The sequence below is a fragment of the Centroberyx affinis genome, unplaced genomic scaffold (genome assembly GCF_046629955.1).
Source record: "Centroberyx affinis isolate AG114_WGS23_722 - 3 ecotype Tasmania unplaced genomic scaffold, CSIRO-AGI_Caff_v1 ptg002870l_1, whole genome shotgun sequence".
In the NCBI taxonomy this organism is placed as follows: Eukaryota; Metazoa; Chordata; class Actinopteri; order Beryciformes; family Berycidae; genus Centroberyx; species Centroberyx affinis.
In genome coordinates this window covers 46,849-71,290 of record NW_027281003.1, presented here as the reverse complement: position 1 = coordinate 71,290, position 24,442 = coordinate 46,849, and the positions used below count along the sequence as shown (strand labels likewise).

The 24,442-nt window shown below is 43.4% G+C and overlaps 1 protein-coding gene across 1 annotated transcript in view; it reads left to right on the top strand.

Moving 5' to 3' along the window:
- Nucleotides 1-24,442, top strand: part of drp2 (dystrophin related protein 2) — a 60,495-nt gene that overhangs the window by 25,395 nt on the left and 10,658 nt on the right. The window contains exons 9-17 of the mRNA XM_071536418.1: nt 1,989-2,050; nt 2,685-2,759; nt 4,321-4,522; nt 6,461-6,546; nt 9,216-9,373; nt 14,084-14,250; nt 15,111-15,222; nt 16,937-17,073; nt 17,885-17,950. Coding sequence (XP_071392519.1) covers nt 1,989-2,050; nt 2,685-2,759; nt 4,321-4,522; nt 6,461-6,546; nt 9,216-9,373; nt 14,084-14,250; nt 15,111-15,222; nt 16,937-17,073; nt 17,885-17,950 — 1,065 coding nt within the window. The remainder of the gene's footprint in view (nt 1-1,988; nt 2,051-2,684; nt 2,760-4,320; nt 4,523-6,460; nt 6,547-9,215; nt 9,374-14,083; nt 14,251-15,110; nt 15,223-16,936; nt 17,074-17,884; nt 17,951-24,442) is intronic.

Genomic DNA, 24,442 nt, shown 5'->3' with positions numbered 1-24,442 from the left:
AATGGGGGGAAACACAGGTGTGTATTCATATCAAAGACCCCTAATTTAGTACACATTAGAGCCACAGACCTCCATTTGATGATATCTTGTCTCTTGGACCCAAATCTGAGAATATTTTTTATCGTTACGATTTTGTACAGAATTCCAAGACAGATAACAGTGAAACTATGACCAAAATACTAATTCTTCTACATTCTCTGACTAACTTTTTGTAAATAGAAAAAAAGTAGGTGGTTATGCTCAGGTGAAGGTCAGTCGTAACGCAGATGCAAGAATCAATGTATTGTAAACTAGAAAAATGGGAAAATAATTCTGCACTGCAAATAAAGCCAGGACAAAAAACTTTCTTTAGTTCAGAAAAACAAATTCATTGCATAAATGCCAAACTTAAAGGTGCAAGTGAAAAAAGGAATGTATGTACAAAGGAACTATGGAGCAAACATTTCAGCTACGACCCTGAAAAGAGACACCACACAATAGCCACTCCACAGGTAGATGAGACAGTTGACAGCAGCGGTGTCCACACTTTCCATCCTGGTACAAGTGTTTAAGTAGCCAACAAGAACAGGTTATTTTTTCACTTGCACCTTTAAGTTGGGCACTTATGCAATAAATTAGTTTTTCTGAACTAAGGAAACTTTTTTATCCTAGCCTTTCATTTGCAGTGTGAGGAATTATTTCCCCATTTTTCTAACTTCTCGTAAATGAAATAATGGTGAAGTTTAACGACTCATCAATTTGCTGGGGACCCCCTGGAACCCCCTCAAGGACCCCTGGTGGTCCCCTGACCCCAAGTTGAGAACCACTGCGTTAATGTATTTCCATTTGTACCAGTCCATTTGTACAGGGGAATTCAAAGGCAATATTGGAAAAAGCTCTTTCTTTGAATGCAGACCTTTGTATTGAGTGACCATGAGAGAGCACATAAATACTAACTATCACAGAAGAACTCTATTGAACTACTGTAAGCCCTGCTTGCCGTGCCAGCCATCTATTTATCCATTTACCTCATCAATACCCTTCCCCCTTTAGCGTGCCGCTGGGTTATCAATGAACTATGCATGTGCGTGCGTATGTGTGTGTATGCATGTGCGTGCAGGTGTTCATGGTGTTTGTACATGTGTGTACATGTTTGTAAGTGTGTGTTTTTGTACAGTTTATCCCTCTACAAACGATGTATTTATTTTCTTAATCACTTGCAGTAGAACCTCATGGGCCTCGTTTCGCCCCCTGCTGTCTGCCACTTAATTCTTTATGGGCTGTATAACTGGACCACTGGGGGAGGGGGGAGGCGGGGGGGATATCTGACAGGCACTCCACTGGGCACCAATCAATGAACACTCACACAGGTAATGATGAGTGCTGCCCAAAATGGCCCCCAGGCCCTGGCAAACTTCCTACTTTGGGGTTTCTCTCATTTATTTCGTTGTGCTTGTCTTTTATTTATTGGATATCGTTTTTCATGGTGCATTTTCTCTGCGCCGAGTGTGCTCACGGAGCCAGTGTGCTGCGTGGGCTAGAGGGATGCTGTAACTGTGCGCGTGTGCATGTATGCTTTTGTATGTGTGTGGGGAGGGATTTAATGAAGTGTTCATGTAGTGTCTCTGTATGAAGCCTGTACAGGCAGTATGTCAGTGCATAGGGCAGTAGAGGTACATAGTGGTGCGATGCAGCGACTTTGATGCCTGAATCCTTTATCATGTTTTTGACGTAAGTCTACTCTTGACAGGCCTGAGATCTTTTGTAAACAATGTTTACTCTACCCTGCTCCCTCCCTTCCTCTCATTTCTTTCTCTCTCTCTTACTTACTGCCCTCTGATCTCTCTCCTTTTACTGCCTGCCTCGGCTGCCTCGGCTGCCTCTCTGCTCGTTTTTGTACTCTATTTTAGCTTGATCTTTTGGCCTGCAGATTTGTACCTCCTTTCTGTTTTGCTTCACAAACTCTTCTGCCTTTATTTCATTGTTATGTCTGTTTTCTTACCTCCTAGCCATCAGGCCCAGACAACGTGCTGGGACCATCCAAAGATGACGGAGTTGTACCAAGCACTGGGTGAGTAAGGAGACAATTAAAGCATCCTCTGAGTCACGCTCATTCGCCCAAGACCCCCACTGGGCTGCAGCAGCACCGGCAACGCAGATCCACCGGGCTTCTGCTCTGAAGGCCCCATCACACAGCTCATTAAGGGCCCTGTATTTCAGACACCTCAGGGACTACAATGCCACTGTCATTAACCTACGAGGCCCAATTTGCCAGCGCTGTGATTGCTTTTTGCCTAGCCTTTAATTAATTGTGATTAAACAACATCATGTGTCTTACTGTTAATCTGATCTGACACTGGGAGCTCGCGGAGGAGATAGCCACGCTCTCGCATACACACATTCACAGGCACATACGCATACATTCCAGACGCGCACACGCACGTGCGTGTGCATCGACACATGCACAGATAACATTAGCACTGCAGTATAGCCCATGCGATATGTAGTCGCGCTAATGACACTTGCGATGATGTGATAAACAGGAGGAAGACGGGGAGAGGCGGGGGTGGAGGGCAGATAGGGTGGTCTAACTCCTTCGCTGTAGGACGGAGTGGTGCGGGATGGGTTTGTTTTCTCTCATCTTCTCATTTACTCTAATCTCTTTCTATCTCTCTCTCTCTCTCCCCCTCTCCCCCCTCCATTAGCGGATCTGAACAACATAAAGTTCTCTGCATACAGAACAGCCATGAAGCTACGGCGAGTACAGAAAGCGCTGAGACGTACGTATTTCATCCACAGTGTTTATAGCTGTAACACGGGAATGGCTGGTTAAGTGATGTACTGTTATCGGCCACCGTCATCAATCCTATATGACATGCTGTCTTCAGGGAGCAGATACTGCGATTAGCTGTGGCGTGCATTTTTTTATCCGGTTGTTGAAGGAATCTTAAATCCCCTCTACACTATTTAGAAATATAATCGAAAACCTCCTACTTTCCTCTCTTGGGTTGATCAATAGTTTCTATCAACCCAGGAGTAGCTACAGCCACTCGACCACTGGATTCCTCCCCCATTTCCATCCATTAGTGCCTGGATCATTGTCATGCTGGGTAATTAGAGCTATTAATTGGTCCATTTGACTTACAATAGGAAAGGCAATTAGACTGTGCCGCATGGATGAGGCATATACGTGTGCCCCTTCAGGGTCACGGCTCCTGGTTTATCCTGCTCTCTCTATCCCTCACTACCGCTTTCCTGCCTGTTTATGATTCTTCCATTCTTTCTCCACACCTCCAGTCCTTTTTTTTCTTATCCCTCACTTTCCTTGTCCTCTCGATTTCTCGCTGCTTCCAACCCTACCTTTCTTTCTCTCCTTCCCTCCGTCCATCTCTACCCCTCCATCTCTTCCTACTGTACATGATCTGCTGTGCTCTAACCCCCACCGACCCCCAGATCAGCCTCATGGCCATTGCCTTGCTACAGGCGGCCAATATCGTCTTTCACACTTGTCTCCATTCATGTTCACCCGCTCTCCTTCTCTCTCTCTGCTGTATCTTGCACCCCCCCCCCCCCCTCCACCCTCTCTTCCTGTCTTGTCTCGGCATGCTTGGACCGCTGAGAAAAGCCTCCCACTCTCCATTCCTCTCTCTCTGTGCTTCTTTCTCCTCCGCTCTCTTATCTCACCCTCTTCTAGTCTGCTAGTCGATATCGTTACAAAAATTTAATTGCCATCCTGCCATAATAACTGCAGAATTCTCTCTATTTCTACTCTGTACACTTTGTGAATGATTGAGCAATGCTGTATGAGAGCCCATCTGAAATGCATTTTTGTGTGATTCTCTCCTAACCCTGAGAACACTCCAGCTATCTCCTCTCTCTGTGCTGCCTCATTATCGTGCTATCCAATTATACCTGGCATCAGAGGACACCCTTTTAGCTCCACTCCTTGGGATGGGCCTTCAAATTAGTTTAGAAGAGCGAAATCGAATTTGTGTCACTCCTCTTGAAACATCTGGCACGGCTTAAGTGGGTAAAAAGGTGAATAAGCACTGCTATCACCCGATGCTCTCATTTGCTGGTGAGGATGGGGGGTATGGTGCTTTGTGTGTGTGTGTGTGTGTGTGTGTATGTATGGGCCTATGGTGTTTGTGCTTGAGTGTGTGTGTGTGTGTGTGCATAGGCTTGTGAGCCTCTATGCTTGGTTGTAATCTCAAAATTTCCTAGTGCTCAGCTGCATACAGATGAGTTCATTGTTCTCACGTGTCTATGTACCTCACTGCGTATGCATGTGGATTTACAAATTATTTGTCTGTGTGTGTGTGTGTGTGTGTGTGTGCTCAGTGGATCTGGTGGCGCTGGGCAGCCTGGGGGAGGTGTTCCGGGAGCAGGAGCTGCAGCAGGGGGAGCATGTGATGGACGTGGTGGAGGTGATCCACGCCCTGACGGCTCTGTACGAGCGGCTGGAGGAGGAGAGGTCCATCCTGGTCAACATCCCCCTCTGTGTGGACATGTGCCTCAACTGGCTGCTCAACGTCTACGACAGGTGGGTGACCTGGGCAGAGATGTGCTCTCACTCTAGCAAGCACCATAATGTAACCATGTCAAATAAAAAAAAAAAAAAAAAAACATGTCACAGAGTGGAAAAACCTTTGAGTGGAAAAAAAAAAGTAGATTCAAACCTGCATACATACATTTTATATGAACACACAGGTTCACTTACACTGCATGTGGACACACACAGAGTTACGATTTGTAATCTTGCCCCGCTGTAAACAATTACCATAAAAACAATTTTAACCAATTCGATACAGTCCAAGGACAACAGTCTGTTTGTGTATTGATGTAATTGCTTCAGTGGTTTGTTGCACAGGGATCTATAAAGGACCAGCATGGCTGCAGCTCCAATAACGGAGTCCAGGCAGAAGGCCAATCATCCCCTCTGAGACACAGTAGAAACAAATCCTCTTTCACACTCTGTCCATTCACATTCACCCCCTCTTTGCTTTTGATTGACCATCTTTTGCTCCCACTGACGATAAATACAGTGAGCACGAATGCGGAAATACAGGAATAACCTCTTGAATGCTGTAAATTTGCTCGGTGGCTCTTAACTACTTGCTGCTAATGAGGGAAAATCAGAGTTTTTACACTCCACATAAATTTCAGTAATTACTTTTTGTTTTCCAATAAACAGTGCTGCCGAATCGAGGTATGTGTGTGTGTGTGTGTGTGAGCGCGTGCGTATTAGTGTGTGCGTATTTGTGTGTGAGTGTGTGCATGTGCGCATGTGCACTTGAGTACAGCGTATCCCAGTGCGTGTGTGCATGTGTGTTTGCGTATTGTGTGTGTGTGTCCTCAGCTCCTCCAGAGGGGTGTCACACTGGCAGGGTGTGCAGGAGTGACGTGTCCCCTGGGGAGCGGCACTGGGGTACATATTGAAGATGGCATGCGGCACACTGCAGAAAGTGTGTGTGAGAGGTGCTGACAGCCAGTCCTCCCCATGTGTTCCCCGGGTCTCCTGGGCGCACTCCAGCTCTGAGTCTAATAGCGGGGAGAGACAGTAATGCTCTATTACGACTTCTCATGTTTCTTCGTATGACTCTAATGTCCTGGCCTGACTCTAATGGTTTGGCGTGAGTAATGTTTCACTTCCTCGTGTTATGTCCTCGTGGCAAATTAAAAACTGCTGCACGTTGCCCCTACTTTGTCTTTCATCCCATTCAAAACGCATAGTCTCTCGCCATCCAGCTCTGAAATCTGAACTCACTCTATGATTCAATTTTATACTCCGTGGATCTGATGTTCCCTGATGAGTTCTTCATTTCTCAGTTAGCGATTCAGATGAAGGTTCGATAAGCCCGTGTCTCTTCAGCTGGGCGGTAAAAATCTTCTAGACTGTGTTGTAAACTCCCACTGCGCTGCTCTGTGCCGGTGTGTTTGCCTCTCAAATCCAGCCCTTCCCTCTTCCCCTTATCCCCCTACCCTTCACCTCCAGCCAGAAAAATCAAACATGACCCATTTATGCTCGGGTCAGGGCACAACAGCGTCCGATTCACTGGCCTTGCTACTGGCCAGTGATCAGACTATTTATTCAGTTGGGGACGGCGTTTCTGATCCTGACAAAATACTTGTGTGTGTGTGTGTGTGTGTGTGTGTGTGTGTTTTTCCCTAAGTGACATTGTGATATATGTGGGCTTATTGCTCTTCTGGTCATATACCCATGGACATAACACTTCATCAAGTCCCTGTAGTGACTTTAGTTACTGTGGGTGTTCTCTAATACAATTTCACACTATGGCACTGACCTGTGCTGTACTGCCTTGACCCACATAATTCCTCCACACATTGTCCCTCCTGGCAGGGCTCAACCAACTTGTGAATATATAACTAAGACACAGTACACCTCAGTTTGAGATAATTCACTGTTCAAAAACTGTAACCCTGCAATTTTTCTTTTTTCTTTTTTTTTTTTTTCCACTAGTGGTCGGAACGGGAAAATGCGTGTTCTCAGCTTCAAGATGGGGTTGGTGAGCTTGTGCAACGCAGACGTCCAAGAGAAGTACAAATGTGAGTGTGACGCTCGCTCATGTGCCTAATGCATCTCTTCAACTGCAAACAATGGGCCAAGACAAAACGTCCCTGATTGCCAGCATTACATAAAGACATCTACTTAGTATAATGGAGGAAATTACTCTGCTGCCATAATGGAGAAAGCTCTCTTTACTTCTACAAAGTACACCGGAGGCCTTAAAAGCAGGATGGCCTGCCAAAGACACCATGCATGCGGACACTCTCTCTCTCTTTCCCTCAGCCTTTCTTCATTTAACTCCACAACCCTCAACTAGCAAAGAGCTCAGGCATTCACTGCCTCCTTTTTTCGATTTTCAATTATGCTATAATATTTCATTGGTGCTCAGCTCCAGAGTAGGAGGGTTTTTACTGTTTCTTTGTATCCCCAGTTTACGAGTCGGCCTGTAAATATAGGTAAAATGGAGAGTGAGAATTGGAACTGTGAGTAGTTGGACCCAGATCAGCGTGTAGCTGGATACCAGTTTTCAGACAATGCTGCCGAACCCGTGCCAGGCTTATTCACACTTGGCACGCCATCTGTGTCAGCTCATAAAGACTGAATGGCAACAGATTTGCACTCACTGTAATGGTCCTCGAGGTGCATCAGCCTTCTTTTTCTGGGTTCAGGTAGGCTTTGCAGCTTGTCTCTGTGACTGATCCCATTTTTGCCACCTCCATACTTTGGTCAAATACTATCTACAAATAGTTATTTTTCTGAAGCATTTGCATCAACAGACTTAGTGTCACAGTTGGTTGGGGTTTACCGCATCAGGACCAGTGCTGGGCTCATAACTTGAAAAAAATGATATTTTTCTCATTACTCATTTCAAAAGTAACATTATTACTTTACTTATAGCTCTATAGGAGCAGCAATTTGTTATACTATCCATTATTTGACTTGCCTGTTACACCACCCAACGTTGGCAGTTCCAACATCCTCTTACCTTCAAGCATCAGGAAACTCTCAACCTTCCCTGTGTGTTTTTGTGTGAATGATCAGAGTAACCAAATAGCATTGATATCTAATGTTATATTCAGCCCTTTGCTCGATAAAATCAAAGCAGTTGGGTGCTGAGAGATTGTCGATTGTCTGTCCGCTGCTTCTGGAGCCACATGTGCTCCTGCTGATTGAATCCTGCCAGACACCGGCTCCCCTACTCTGTCTCCTTTTCTGCTTCCCAACTGTCTCAATAAATAAAAAAAAATGTGGGTGGACTGCTTGAGTCAGCTGAAAGGATGATGACTAATTTCGACTATGATTAATGATAATAACAAAACAAACTGGAGGATGGAGGTTGGATAATTCAGCTTCAGTGTGATAATTAGAGGGGGTGATGACAAAAGTAACAACTTATTTGTTTCTAAGAGTGGAGATAGAAGTGTGCATCAACCCAAATAGACTTCATTAGATTGCTTAACCAAAAACACTGAACTTCAGAACTAAAACTGAACTAAAACGTATTTTTTTAATTGGTAACTGTTACTGTAAACTGAAATAGTGATTTGTTACACTACTCGTTATTGGGTAGTAAGTAATAAAATGACTGTAATGTTCTTACCATATAACACTGAACCCCACTCATCTATGTAGGCTGTTTACAAATCCTGTTTGACCCAGGTCTCAGCTCATTCAAGAGACCCCCTGCTGGTTTAGACACATCTAAATGAGATGAATCCTCCACTTAACTACTCACCTGAGTGTGTTTAGTTCACTGGGAGGTTTACAACATTGCAGGCTGTTTCTTTCAGATCTAATAGGCCTATATAGAGTCTCCATAAAACATGGCTAGCACTCGTACAGCTCTATCTGAACCTTCTAAAAGGTTTCGCCCTCTGAAACACACCTCAGCTCTGGTTATCAGGAATACATAGAGGAGTCTGTTTAACATGCAGGTGTTAGTGCTGACTGTCGTCCCTGTAAGGGTGAATGAGTACACAGAGGGAGGCATGCAGGGGACAGTGTCCTGTGCTTCTTATAGTGGCATTGTGCAGCACCTTCACACGCCTGTCAGCATCCATCTCCTCAGTGACAGGCAGAGTCACGACTGCCCCGGTGAAGGCCTCATTTAAATCCTGACAAGACTCCACTTATGCAGCTCTTTCATCTCCAAGTAGACCAGCCAGGCCGCCAATACTGATTTTTCCTCTGTATCTGTATTTCATGAAAATGATTTTATTCAACAGCACTGTCTCTATTTTTAGCAAAGCTTGTTGTCTGAAATGTATGAGTCATTATTTCAAAATACAGATTCCACTCTAAAAATGTTGCTGTTTTGTTGACAAAAGTCTGTAATGTAAATGATATGGCATGATGAGTTTTTGTATTCATGCCAGCAATCATTTTGCAAGAAATATATTTTCCAAATTGTGGATGCCTGGTTTTGAAATGAAATTTTAAATTAAATGGAATGAGATTTTAAATTACATTTAGAATATCACAGATGTACAGCCACAGACATGTAACAATAAATACACGGGCCCTGATTCAACAGTTAGATGTGGCGGAAAAAATACATACAGGTGTGGTGATAATGTGCATGCAAATAACTGATTTTTCATGCATACAAAGGCAGTGAACAATTGATGCTGTTACAGTCACTGGTGTATTTAAAGAGTAGTTACTGCAGGTTTGATACGTTGCTGTGTTTGTTTCCTGGTGGCTGCAGACTTGTTCCGTCAGGTGTCTGGTCCTGGAGGTCTGACAGACCAGCGTCACCTCAGCCTGCTGCTCCATGAAGCCATCCAGATCCCCCGCCAGTTGGGTGAGGTGGCTGCCTTCGGGGGCAGCAATGTGGAGCCCAGCGTCCGCAGCTGCTTCCGCGTGGTGAGGACACACGCATATACACAACCACACACATATAGACACCTGTTTGTGTGCAATTTGCAGTTTGCCACGCACATGCACACATACTATGCACGATGGGTGCAGATCATATCAGAGCCCTCTGGATGACGTTATACAGCTTGTCCACCCCATCTAACAGTGCAATATGCTTTGTGGGCATTCTCAAACTGGATAAGTACTGCATTAACAAACACAAAACTTTTAGCTCTATCTTGGTGTTCTATCTTGGTGTTGATCCATTCTGGAGACCAATCAGGATTGCATAGTTACTGTACATTGTAACACCAAGACTTGACAATGCTAGTTTCAAAGCTTGAATCAAAAGCTTGATTGCTCACATGAGAATTTTGAAGGCAGCTTGCCAACGCATTTATTCAAAGTATTATAATGATGCATAGCGGAAATGGAATGCTCCAAAGCTACTAATGTATTAATTAGTTTATAGGAAAATGATGTACACCCTCCAACTAATAAGAATTAAGTGCCCCACCTCTGCCAAGACAGCACTACTGATGCAAGAGCAGAAGTTTGAAAGCGGAAACTTGGATGGCAAAAGCAAATGTTGGCCTTTGGATGCTTTCCATCAAAGCCTGGGTATGAAAATAATAATGATCTCAAACTAGGAAGCTGTCAGCTATATGCAGCCCATTGTGTTTTATTGACTGCAGCTCAATATGACTTGAAGAGTTCTTTAAATGCACCATCTCAGGAAATAGACTAATGGTCAAGATATGATCCTAACTGATGAAGCCCTACCCACTCCACATATTTTCAGAGCGTTGCCTTGCATAGATGCAGATATTACAGTGCTTTAATATTGCATAGACATTGCTTTTAATGCACATAAAACACAGTTGGTGGTGGATAATGCATGATATTACCAACCATACAAGTGAAATGGAAAAGTTGCTTATGGAATATGACGGTTGTGGCCAACCAGTCAAAGACTAAGAGCCAAACAAATTGCTGTGGTATTGCAAAGAGCCACATCATGTATCTACACACAGGCACACAAACACACTCCCTCTCTCTCACACACACACACAATGAAAATATAACAATTTACAATACCTTCCAATAACAGAATATTTTCATGTGACAAAAGTTTTTATCTTACCATGCATGTTGCTGCTTTTGACTCAGTGGGACTTCTGGCATTCCTTGCCTTCAACAATCCTCTTTAAATCTGGCTTGTATTCAGTTGTGGCCACTGGAAGCAAGTCTTTCACATGTGTGTCAGTAAGAACAGATCAATGCTTTGATTTCACATGTTTCAGGGTAGAAAACACAGACTCACAAACGTATGTTGACCCAAACATTGAGAGTAGCTTGAGCGCAGCCCGTTTGACATTGGGATATTTTTCCATTGGCACAGTTTTCCAGAACTCAAGGGTCCCTTCCCTCAGAACAGATTTCAGTCTGTCATCCTCAGAAAGTTCAATCATCTCCATCTGAGACGTTGCTTCGTCTGTGACTAGCGGGGCTTTTAAACAGTCCGTCTCCACAGTAAAAGGGTCAAGGAGGAAAGTAATCTGTTGCCTTTTCAGCTGTAGATCATGGAATCGGGCCGCAAAACTTTCCTGAAGGTTTTCAAGCAGTGTTGCATATCGGGCTGTTTCCATTTTCAGGACGGTTGCTTGTCCGCTTGCTTTTAGCAGAGAGGGAAAATGCGCTAATTCTCCCTTTTGAAGATGTGTCTTAAACAGCTTGAGTTTGCTGACAAACGCGAATACACTTTGCACCAGGTCAGGCAGCATTTTTAACTTCCTCTGTAGATCCAGGTTCAGTCTGTCCAGATGACACAGCATGTCTACCAAAAAGGCCAAATCCAAAATCCACTGAGGGTCTGAGAGCTCAGGATATTCCTTGTTCTTCTCTTCCATGAACAGTTTCACAGCATCCAAAAGATCAAAGAAGCGAGAAAGCCCTTTACCTTTAGAAAGCCACCTCACAGTAGAGCAGCAGGTCTCCGGGAAGCCCTTGGTCGAATTCAGCAATGAGATTCTTGAATTGTGTGTGGTTAAGAGCATGTGTGCGAATATAATTGACGATTTCCATCACAGGCTTCATTGCTCCTGATGAATGATGCAGTGGAAAGTCCAAAACTCGGGAAATGTGTTGTCAGCTTTACTTAAACCCGTTCACAGATTCGACCATAGATGGCGCTCCATCCGTGGCTATTGCCGTTAGTTTCGGTAATGGCAGATTTGCTTTCACAAACACATCTGTCATTGTTTCTTTCACATCGATGCCATGGGTTCTGTCCTTTAATGGTACGATATCAAGGAGTTCTTCTTTTATTACACAATATTACACAATCAAAACGGACCGTGCAAATATTGCCAACTGAGGCTTGTCTTGTATATCAAAAGACTCATCCAATGCGCCACTGAAATACTCACATTTTTGAAGATCAGAATGTAGTTGTGATTCAGTGGCTTTGTTTATGTTTGATATTCTGTGTTCAACAGTGTGGCGTGACAGTTGGACATCTGATACCATTCGTTTCAGTTTGTCATTTTCTGGAGACAAGATTTTAACAACATCACTGAGGCATTTTTTTCCAAACTCGCCTTCAATGTATGGCTTTTTAGCACGGGCAATGTTCCACGCCACTTGATATGATGCAAGCGTTACTGTCTCTGAATGCTTGGCAAATTTTCGGAACAACTGAGTCTGTTTTTCTGCCTGACTTTTCAAGGTGTTTAATTTGTGCTTGTGAAGTTCAGCACCTTTCGGGAATTCCTGGTCGATGTTAGCATGGAGTGAGCTGAAATGGCGCTGTAGATTTGAAGCCTTGAAATATGCTAATGACGTCTGGCATATCAGGCAGAATGGCTTGCCATTACAAAAAAATATAAACTCTCCCACTCTTCTAAAGACGTCCTGTGTTCGTCTTCACATTTGCGCTTACTTTTACATTTCCCTGCCATTTTTAGAGCGAACTTGCCTTAAAAGAAAATGTTGGGATGCTCAACAGCAAAATCACCGCAAAGTTTGGGGTTTTTTTCCATTTCCAAGGTGATTGGTTCGCTGGCATGTTTTTTTTTTAATTTCCAAGGTATATGATTGGTTTGAAGTGGTTCGCTCTCACGCTGAAGCAATGGTATACATAAGCATGGCCTGTAACAGGCAGCCACGCGAGCCACTGGTTGGCTACCCCTGGAATATGACCTATCGGAATATTGACATGATGAAGCTAGGTCACCGCAGAGCTATAGCTAATGAGGAGACATGTTCAAACTGTGAATTTCACCTTCCTTCCATTGCTGGTGCTGAATGCAGCTGTCTTTTCGGATTTCGTAGACAGTGGCTCAGGTTGCAGGATCTGTGCCTCCTGACATTCAACTCAGGAAACAAGATAATTATAGAGTTGTTAGGAGCAGGCCACAGCTTTTTGGATGGCGGCCTATCCAAAACCTTTAATTCCCTCATTTTCTAGGCAGTTCTTAATTAAACACACTCTATTCTAGTCCACGCTTGCAGTATCAGCTACGGATGATTAAAATCAATTCCTTTCTCTATTTGCACCATGTCAAGGCTTTTTACTCGTAGATGAAATATCCATGTAATGCCAATTGGAGGGTGACCCATTTGCCCATTTATCACTTGGCTTGCTAATGAATGAAATCAGTCTGTGGAGATGTGAGGATGCCATTCACTGGCACCTCACACCGGCATCTACTTTTAGGGTCCGCTGACAGAGGAACAGATGGAATTGACTTGACTTAGAGAATAGGCAGAGTAAGGGGGAAGTGTTTATTCTGTGGAGCAATGTGTTCCTGCAGAATGCTCTTAGTATATTGAGACAGAATTAAAACAGAATGAACCCAGACTGCCGAGAGCGCTCCAACACTGCTCACATTTGGTTTCATGCTTTGTGGCAAGTGTTGCACTTTGGTTCTGAACATGTGTTTTAAAGAGAAAATTACAATTAAATTACAGTTTAGCGTATATATGTTTGACTAAGCGCAGGGTTTTGATGGCTAACTGAAAAGATTATTGCTCCAGTTTTTCAAAGAGGGTTAAAATGTTCCATCTGCTCGGTATGTTGACTTGTGATATGACGGCGTGCTCGGAATAGTCAATGTCGGTTCCAGGTGCTCGGTATGCTAGAGGTTGGTATCTGTCCTCCCACATGGAGCGAAGCTGGCTACTCAGCCAGAGAGAAGCTTCTTCATCCCTGGAGACTGTACACTCCTGTACACCTCACAGGCCGTGTGAGCAATGTGCACACACACACACACACACACACACACACACACATTTATTATGCTGCTCTGCTTGAGCGGTGGAGGAAGCCCCAGGGAAATCAACCTCTTAATGCATCTCTGATGCAGACTTAATGAGAATTTAGCACATTACGAATTTTCAGTGCTTGGCAAGTCATTCCTTTATTAGGTTGACTTCCTTTTATCCCAGTTTGTGGAATTCTCAACAGGTTGACTCAGGGAGAGGCGCTCTGCATGCACACACATGCATTTAATATCCCTCCAAAGTGCAGCACATGGGTTTTTTTTTTTTTTACAGCAGCTCACTGTAAGACCACAGTACAACTGGCAGCCTTGGAAAGGAAGCACACCTTCTCCTCTCATTACTGTAGTACCTGCCCAGCTCTTGGTCTATATTTGGGTTGTTTACAGTCTCCTGTCCTTCCTTCCCTCTCTCCCTCCCACCTTCCCTCCCCAGGCTCCAGGGAAGCCTGCCATTGAGGTGTCCCACTTCCTGGAGTGGATGAGCCTGGAGCCCCAGTCGATGGTGTGGCTGCCTGTCCTCCACCGTGTGGCAGCAGCAGAGTCTGCCAAGCACCAGGCCAAGTGCTACGTCTGCAAACAGTGTCCCATCAAGGGCTTCAGGTAGGCCCGCCTGTATAGGTGCATGGACACACATGCATGTACTATATACTGTACATACATAGAAGATGAGATGAGATGAGAAAAGATGGAACTTAAATGATCCCTGTAGGGAAATTAGGTTGTTGCAACTCCAAATACATGAAAAAAAAGAACAGAAAAAATATTAAATGGATTACAGAATTAAGAGGGTGTGCAAAATAGAAGTGAAATCCTACAAGTTTAAATGGAAACCCATTTAAATGGAGTCAGGGTTGGGTAGTAACAGTAATACAAAAAATATAACTGTATTTTGTTATGTTGCCTAAAAATAATGTATTCTAATTACACGTACAGAATAAGCGAGAAAGTCAGAAGGCCATTAAAATAGTAGAGGGTGTTCTGCATCTTCATAAAATGTGGCACAGAAGAAAATTTATGTTTGTATGCAAACCTCAAATAAATTTCCTAAACTTTGTGATTTTTCACTTTTTGTTATCTGTATGTTTATACCTCAAATATGGCAAAGTAATCTGAAAGTAACTGAAAGTAATCAGAATACATTACTGAATTTGGGTAATCCATGTCTGGAGTACAGGAATGTGAAAAGCACATCCATACATACATACATACATACATACAAACATACATACATACATACATACAAACATACATACTGTTCATACATACATACATACATACATATATACATACATACATACATACATACATACATACATACATACATACATACATACATATACATGCATACACATTCATACACACACCTATTTTCTGCACACTGACAGACACCCACACAGTCTGTTCTGTCTGGTTCTCTCACAAGCATCAGTTTAGCCTCTGTGTCATATTGATCTTGACAGGTATCGCAGTCTGAAGCAGTTCAATGTGGACATCTGCCAGACATGTTTCCTAACTGGCCGCACTACCAAGGGAAAGAAGCTGCACTACCCCATCATGGAGTACTACACCCCAGTAAGACTCAAAAAAATGTTATGCAGTGCTCCAACTGAACACCAGTTAAAGCCTGTAGGGCAGAGGTTTTCAAACGGTGTGTGTGTGTGCCTTGAGGAAATCTCAAGTGTGCTGTGGAATTTTGAGACATCCAATGCATTTTACTCATAGTATAATTTAGCTTCCCAGAATAGCCTATGAGTTAATTTCCAGTGCAACATAATAAGTAATTTGTGTAAGCAGTCACTTCCTAATAGAGGCTATTTCATCATCATTTTCATCATTTCTTTTTTTTTTTTTTTTTTTCGATTTGCTCAGTCCAAGTGGGCTTGATTCACGTTCCCTGTTTGATTTTATTAAGGGGGTGGGGGAATAATGTTTGTGCTGCATATCAGACGATGTGACAAGTTTACAGTAGCCAGCTAGTGACAGCTATGAAAAAAAATTATATGGATTGGTTTCTCATGTGTCTCTCGTGTGTGTGTGTGTGTGTGTGTGTATGTTAAGAGCTGATATCATATGAGCTCTCTATTCATTGTTGCTGGGTTTGTTTTCAAATTAGTGGTAGCAAATTAGTACTTTTTCACTTAAAAATGTACCAATGGTATGTGCAACTCTTTTTTTTTATAATTTTGAATTATTTCTGAAATCACATCAACAGGATTGACCCCTGAGAAAAGTGTGTGTGTGAGTGTCAAATATCTCTAAATACAATATAATGATAATGTGTGTTATATTCTGCGTAATTACGACTACAGCGATATGTAGGTGTGTCTTTGGGTTTGACCTTTGGTAGGCCTTAGCCCCATTAAGATTGAAAACCGCTGCTCTAGGGGCTTGAACTCTAGAAAAACTCTCTATCTCCCTTTTCCTTCCGCCTGACATAGATTAGGTGCCTCTCCACTGCAAGATCCCTATCAAACTCTAAGTGTATGCCGTTATGTATGCTTACGCTGCCTCACCCAGCTCTATAGTATGCGGAGATTGAGTACCACTCAGCAGTAACATCCTCTTTGGCTCACATAGCGCACACATAAAGTGCTATCTGGAACACACATTGAGCACTAAACCCCAATAAGTCCCTAGTCTTAAGAGACTACACGCACAGTCGCTGAACTCGAGTTAATTCCAACGGAGAAGCTCTTTGTAGTTCTCTAGCAAGTAAGCAAGTGCTGGAGTGCACCGAGATGGTGCCAGATTTCATCTCTAATCAATGCTGAGCTGTGAGATATGGCAAAAAGCCATCTGCACAATGATTTTTTCACTGGGCGATATTTTATAGTTATGGTGTAACTGGAACCGAATACAGTTTTTCACGACGGCTAGGCGGGCGGGCGCCCGTAGATTTCTACTAGATGATGGAGAGAGGAGGAGAGAAAGAAGGGGAGGACAGAGAGATAGGAGAGAGAAAACCAGTGAGGGAGAAAAGAGGGAAGATTTGAAAGGGCATAGAGGGGGAGGAGGGAGAGAGAGACATAAGGCAGGCACTAAATGAGGAAGCAGAGGGAGGAACACGCTAGTCCAGTGAAGTCAAAATGAGACGAAGGCGGCAGACTGGTGGAACAGCCCCGTGGCAGAGTGGGCACATTCTGCATGAGGTCGTCTGGGGAAACTTGCCAGCAACATTTGAAACAAGTCTTAAGTGGTGCAATTTGTCTCTCACCCATGCACTATTCTGCACCCCCCACCGCCTCCTGCCCCCTCCCAACCTGTCAACCCCTAAATCACACTCCAGACCACCTCGGGAGAGAAGATGAGGGACTTTGCCAAGACTCTGAAGAATAAGTTCAGGTCGAAGCAGTACTTCAGCAAGCACCCTCAGAGAGGTTACCTGCCAGTGCAATCTGTGCTGGAAGCCGAGAGCTCTGAGACGTGAGTCACACACATAAACACTCACAAACACAGTCTCTCTCACAAACACAAAGACTCACTCTCTACCCTCATCTCTATCTCTGTTTTTTCTCCCTTCTTCTCTTTCTCTCGGTCTCTCTTTCAGGAACACACACACACACATACACACACGCTTAGAGGCACTCATACACTCTTCAGAGACCGGAACAGCTGTAATGATCATGCACTGCCACTTTTGGGTACACTAACTCAGTGAAATGAGTTAAAGGGACAATTCCCTATTCAGAATTAACATAATGTTATTCCTGTGATCTCAGTCTGGGTCAGAGTAAATCTATGCACATGAGGAAATCTCTCCCAAAGCGAAAAAAACAAGAGAGCTCAGACTAAAATCTGTGAGATCATCAAGAGACACAGCTTGGGGCTACGACAGTACCCAGCATGATTAACCGTGATTATGGGTACATGCTGCGGTTCATCGTGTCATGGTTAGGGTTACGTGTTGAGTGTAAAACCTCAAGCAAACATTTCAGGAGTTAAGCCTTGTGTTTGTTGTCAGTAGAGCAGCTCTAAGCTTTGTCTCTTTATATCACAGATGAGAATCTAGCCTCTTTTGTCTCTATCTTCACAAGAGAGTTTTCCATGGTCACAATCTCAACTGTACTGTCTGCGATTATTGGAATAAGATTTATAAATGTTTTAGTTTTAGTTTGGCTGTTCTGCAACCACGCACACACACGCACACACACACACACACACAGACACACACAGTGTTACCAGTGCCTTGGTGAGGTATTGATGTTGACTTGCTGTGTACTTCTATTATTCCTAGGCCATGCTCCTCACCCAAGCTGCCCCATGCAGACACACACAGCAGGATTGAACATTATGCCAGCAGGTACGTGGCTTACTGTACTCTACCATCTAAAATATAAACACAACAAACTCTTTCCCCCCCTCTCTCACTTTCTGCACTTCAAATCAACACCTCCTCTTGATATTCATTCCACTCCCGCTCCCCTCTTCCCGTCTCTCCTCCCTGTCTACTCCCTCACCCCTTAGCCTTCGCCACACACTGATTGAAGTATTGATTCGGCTGCGTTGCGCGCTGAACTCTGGCCGAAGTGGAGGCCATACTGCCAAGCAGTTTTCCTCTCTCTTATTCTCCACACACACACACACACACACACACACACACATACACACACATACACTTACTCACACAAGCAGAGCAGTTTGTGATTGTAGTGTGTGTTGTGGGCGGGGGTCAGCAGGGTTCAGTATGCCTAGCGGCTTGTCACTTGCTAGGGCAGTGAGCCCATTGGTCACCTGGGAGCTGTCAGTGTGGATTAGTGTCTGTCTGACAGGTTATAAACAGGCCGCAGCACTGGACTCCCACACTCCTGGCAGCTCTGCCCACAGTACTGCAGAGCTGCACACACATCTTCCCACTGAGCCTACAGTGTGTTGCGTGTGTGTGTGTTTGTACTGTGCCGTTGTGTATTCCTTCCCTGAGGCTCTTACACACAACTGCTTCACACCCCGCCAAAACAGAGTGGACACACACACCAACAAGAGAGCAGGCACGATTGTCCTCTTTACCTCTCTTATCTTTCCCTTTTCTCCCTTCCCTCTATTTTCTGTTTGCCTTTTTTCCTTTTTATCCCTCTCTTTTGATCCCCCTCTTCTATTGTCTTTCCCCCACAAATGTATTTCTCCCTTTTTCTCTCTCACACTCTCTCTCTCTCTCTCTCTCTCTCTCTCTCTCGCTTCTTCCATTTTTTCCTCCTCACTCCTTTCCTCCCGCTTTTTTCCTGACATGTATATATTAGCTTATATAATTAAGTCCTCTCACGTTTGCTAATTTGTTGCCAATTAGAATAATTTGCTTCAAACAGCCTCTTGGCTCACGCTGGACACCTAGAACAACGTAACAGGCGTAGCATACCGACTGTAGCTGCCAACAGCCTTCACCACAATGAAACAGAAAACCAGAAATAGAAAAGTGGTCACACCGTAACTATCAAATTTAGTAAAAGTGAGACATGCAATGAGAAAGACTGTTGGCCCCCTGTAACCTGCTGAGAAAGTGCCAGAAAAACTCCCACAGTTGAATATTTTATTTTGCTTCTGTATGCAGCTTCACAAAAAGTAGCAGTCTTGAGTCTATGATTTTCAAGCATGCTGGGTTTCAGAATCAGAATCAAAATCAGAAATACTTTATTGATCCCTGAGGGGAAATTGGGTTACGTTGCAGTTGCTCACATTCTAGAAGAGAAATATATATAAGCATAGAGAAATTATAAGAATTATAAGAAAATAAGAAATATGTAAAATATGTGCATTATACTACAATATATAACAATAATAATATAGAAATAAGAGAAATAAGAAATATTTACAAATATGTGCATCATACTACAATATATACAACAGTGTAAATAATTAAATAATTATTTCACAGTTGAATTATTGCACAAAATTATTACCAGAATCAGTATTGCACAGTTTAAAATATAAATGATAAATTATGGGGTTATAAAACTGCTGACAGAGGTGAAATAAGTCCAAGAGCCAGTCTATTTACTCTATTCACTGGCCTTGCGGATCAGTTTGTTGAGTCTGTTGGCGTCCGCGGCCCTGAACCTGTTTTCCACATAAGAATAAATTAATAATGGTTACCCGCCGCACTAGCTGGTAACTTTTTTAACATTGGGGTAAGCTTCTTCAAATTGGTATCTTGACAATAGTAATATGAACTGGGAGTTAACAAATTTTAAATTAACACGCAGTACCTGATTCTATACACTAAGGCTACGTTCACACTGCAAGCCTTAGTGCTCAATTCAGATTTATTGCTCAGATCTGATTTTTTTGTTTGGCTGTTAACATTATTTATTAAATGTGGCCAATATCAGATTCCAGTGTGAACTGGTCACGGTCCTGAACTGACCCGCATGCGCAAAAGAACAATAACAAAGACGTCACACGCAGCACGCTGTTGTACAGAAGTAAACATGGAGGCCACTGAAGTCAGCCTTTACGGTTTCATTTATAAGTTGATGTGCAGTGGAAGCCAGCGAATTCGTGAGCAGATGATACCGAGGATGAGGAGAAAGAGAGCCAAATTTTTACTTATGTGGCAAATGGCTGCTACTTCTGTACGGAGGTGTGTGTGAACGCGGAGTCGGAGCCAGGAGTGGTGGGATTGTGACGTGAATGGCTTCACTGAAACAGATTTCATCCAAAATTTCACCCCAAATACTTATGAGATCTAACACCTCGCTGTCCCTCCACTGACATTGAAGCTGTCTTCCATGTTTGTATTCACCGAGTGACTCCCACCAGCGCAGAATTGTGACGAATATCAATCTAGAGTGACGTAAAAGTCGCATGAATTCCGATATGACTGTTCAGACTGAGGTCGCATTGGAAAAAATCAGACCTGTATCTGATTTAGGACCACATATGAAAGTGGCCCAAATCAGAATTGAAAAGATCAGATTCCATGTGATTTGTGCTGTTCACACTGTTATGGAAAAAACAGATCTGAGTCACATATGAGCAAAAAAAAATCAGATTTGGGCCACTTTTGCCTGCAGTCTGAACGTAGCCAAAATCGCATTGAAAATGGGTTAGGTAACATATTTCTATGTATTTATTATTTTGGCTGGTCAAAAGATTCTTCGTGGGTAATGTTTTTGTTTACCAGCCCTTGGCAACTGTAAAATATTGACACACAAGGACGTTACTATCAATTTACTATCACTCTACATACCTTTAGAAGCAGCTGTATAGCTAATTCTATGTCCGTATATAGCTATGTGCGTTCAAGCAGTGTTGTAGGAAGAGTTGTAGAAAGAAGTGCTGTTAGCAACCAACCGTACATTGGTCCAGCGTGCCATCAAGAAACTATCCTGGCTAAAAATGAATAAGTATTGGCAGTTGCAGAATTTGAGATGAGCAAAAAGAGGACGCTTTTTGCTCATCTCTACTTACACTACAGCATGATCTGAGCAGTGTCCTAATCGGAGTAGACAGTCCTTATTATGGCTAGGGCGAGTGTTTTATCGGTGCTGTGGCAGCAGGCAAAATTGACTACAGCTCAGTTACTTTTCAGTTGTCTTTTCAGTTCTTTCTTTCTTTCTTTCTTTCTCTCTTTCTTTCTTTCTTTCTTTCTTTCTTTCTTTCTCCCTCCCTCCCTCCCTCCCTCCCGCCTCTCTACCTGTCAGTTAGTATATACGGCATAAAGGGAGAAATCACGTATTTTTATCCATTCCCCATATCATCGTCGCCGCTCTCTTTGAACACTAATGGAAAATCAAGCTGAAATCAAAATACTGGACGTCAGAGACGGCAGGTCAATGTCTGAAATTGTGCCCTTGGGAGAACACATTTATAATGTAGAAAGATGCGTAGGTGTTTGTGTGTGTGTGTTTGTGTGTGTGTGTGTGTGTGAGAGAGAGAGAAAAGTGCCCTTCAGCAAATGAGGGGTATATGTGTTAATCCAGGGTAATAATGTAGTCTCCAGTCATCTCCAGGGAGATTAGGTATTTGATTGTTTGGGGTGAGCTCAAAAGGACCAGATTTGTTGGCATGTCAAACACACAGTCTCTCTCTCTCTCTCTCTCTCCCCTCCCCCCTCCCTCTCTCGGTGCCAGAGTAGAGTTCATTCCTTTCATCATCAGAACCGATTCGACATCTTAGTGAGGATGAAGAAAAGAGAAAAAACCTCTTCATTCTGTTAGGAATTCCTCCCTCACCCTCTGCAAGTACTCTCTCCATCTTCTCATTTCCTTTCATTCGCTGGAAAAGCTAAACACACATGTGCGTCCACACACCACACACACACACACACACACACACACACACACACACACACACACACACACACACACACACACACACACACATATACGGCTCTTCCCCATTACTTTCTGCCCTTTCCCATCTCATTTGCTATTGTCCCTGGCTGAGACTGGAGGTTTGTGGAGGCCACTTGATGAATAGCCTCGCTGATTGAATTACGAGCAGTCAGGTTCAGAGGCCGGAACCTTCTGTAACAGGACATGGATAAATCCTAAATTCTCTGTGTTCTGGTCCCAGTTGGGGGGGGGGGGGGGGGGGGGGAACTGGGAAGAACTGAATCTCCGTGACAACCTCTACATCACATCACACACCCCTCCTCCTCCCATCTCTCACTCCCTCAGCTGATGACATTCTGCGGAAGACAATGCGGCACAGTGGGTAGGGGTGTGTTTCTTTGTAGGCTGTTGGGTGGGGGGGTGGGGGAGTGCAGATTTAGGAGTGCTTTTTATGTAGATACGTGGCTTGCATGCATGTGTGTGTTTTGTTATGTATTTCTGTGTGTTTGTCCAAGAGGCCCTTAGCACATTTGCATCAGTGGGTTGGTGCTCACATCCGACCTATACTTTGACACTGTTTGATATCGTTGATCTGTGATGTGATCAATACATTCCAGGAGTTATTTTGTGATGAAGTGTTGTAATTTTTCTAAATTTTTTGGTGTACCCACTTTCCCTCAGCCTGTCTCGTCTACTTCTACGTCAGTTAGCGATTTCCTACATTTCCCAGAATGAGTTTTGACAACCCCATCCAAGAATGGAGATGAACTTGTTGCTTTCAGGTGTGGGCTATTCACAGTATTCCCATGATGTCACATGCATTTCCTACCAATATGGGGCTTTACCATATACTCAGCTCATTGGCTGTGGCTGTCATTTGATTATAATCACCTGTTATTTTCCTACCAAGATGGTGGTGTGGTGATGTAACAGAATACTATGAGTATGTGTAGGTGGAAGGAACAATAGCGCAGCAACAGCTTTCCAGAAAAAAAAAGCGAGTGGCACAGCTGACTCAAAACGCAACATGTCTTGTGGCTGCATTGCATTATGGATTATTGAAGCTACTGTCAGTGGAGAAATTGGTCTCTCTGCCTCTTTTATGATGGATTTCTCCCTGTATGACTGTGGAACATTGCTGCAAAATGGTAGGTCTACACTCTGATTCTCAGCGGCTGACTTAAAAACCTGATGTTTACCACTGATCTTTTAGATAGCTGCTTTTTCTACCATCAAACGGTTGTCTACACCAGACCATTTATCCACAGGAATACACAAAGAAGAGAAGAAACACCACCAAACAAAGAAATGGACCCAGAAATGCAAGGCACATCTCCAACAGCTGTTTTTAACAGCTGTTATGGGGTGGATTTTTAAGGCAAAGTTTGCTGATCTCTGGCTGGCCTCTTAACAGGGGAAGTTGTGGACTGGGAGCTGATTAGTGTCCATGGTGTTAAAACAAACACAGTCCCCTGCTATGTCTGAAATCTGTTAATCTGTTAAGCACATGCACAGGCCCAACAGCATATTAACCATAATGCACATTGTAACATGCAGAATGTGGACATTTTCAACATACAACATTCAAGCTATACCCGGCCCAAAGGTTTGCATGTGTCTAGCATCACATTGTTGTCGTTGTTTAATTTATCCATCACATCATGTTACACACCATTTTGGATCTTTTTTTATTTCACTTGTGATTTTGCTCATGTTTATTCTATCAAGCCCCCAAAAAAACAACAGTGTAACAACCCAGAATTTTCATTGTACTGGAAATGCTGCTGCACCACAACACTTTAACCTTGTTATACTGAAACAGCCGACTGAGCAGCAGGTACTACAGTGCGACTGTCCAGATGTAGTCGACAGGGACAGAATACATAAGTAGAGGTGCTGTCCCTGGTCCTGAAAAGCCACACAGCAGCTCACTAGTTGCCTCCTCCAGCTCCCAAAGCAGATGCTGTCCATGGTGCTGGAGAGCCACACATTTCAAGGGTACTCAAAAGGCTTTTATTGACTGCATTCTGGTAGACTGTGTACAGCATTTTGTCAAGATATCTCTCTCCTTATGGACATTTCTATAGCCTGTGCTCCTCACCATATATATATATTCTCTGTATTGTTGTCCTTCTTTCTGTAAAGCTACATTTTCTGTGCACTTTTCCCACATGGTCGTCTTGCTTAATGTTTCTGAACAGCTTGTTGTTCCGTTCCAGTTGTTGCAGTCCATAATGCTAATGGGCAGCAGGTCTTATCCGCAGCACTCAAAAGCTAAACTGTACTGAATATTGTTTCATCTCTTGTTTGAGGAAGGCCGATCTTCCCCAGTGTACGATAGCATCAATCTGTTGCTTTTGCTCCAAGAATTACTGTGACTCATCAGCTCGTCTGTATTCCTCTTCTGTGTGTCTGTGTGTCTTTGTATGTACGCATATCTGGGTAAATATGTGCTTGTGTGTGCGTATGCTTGCACATGCTTTGTGTGTGTGTGTGTGTGTATGTTTGTGTGTGTGTGTGTATAT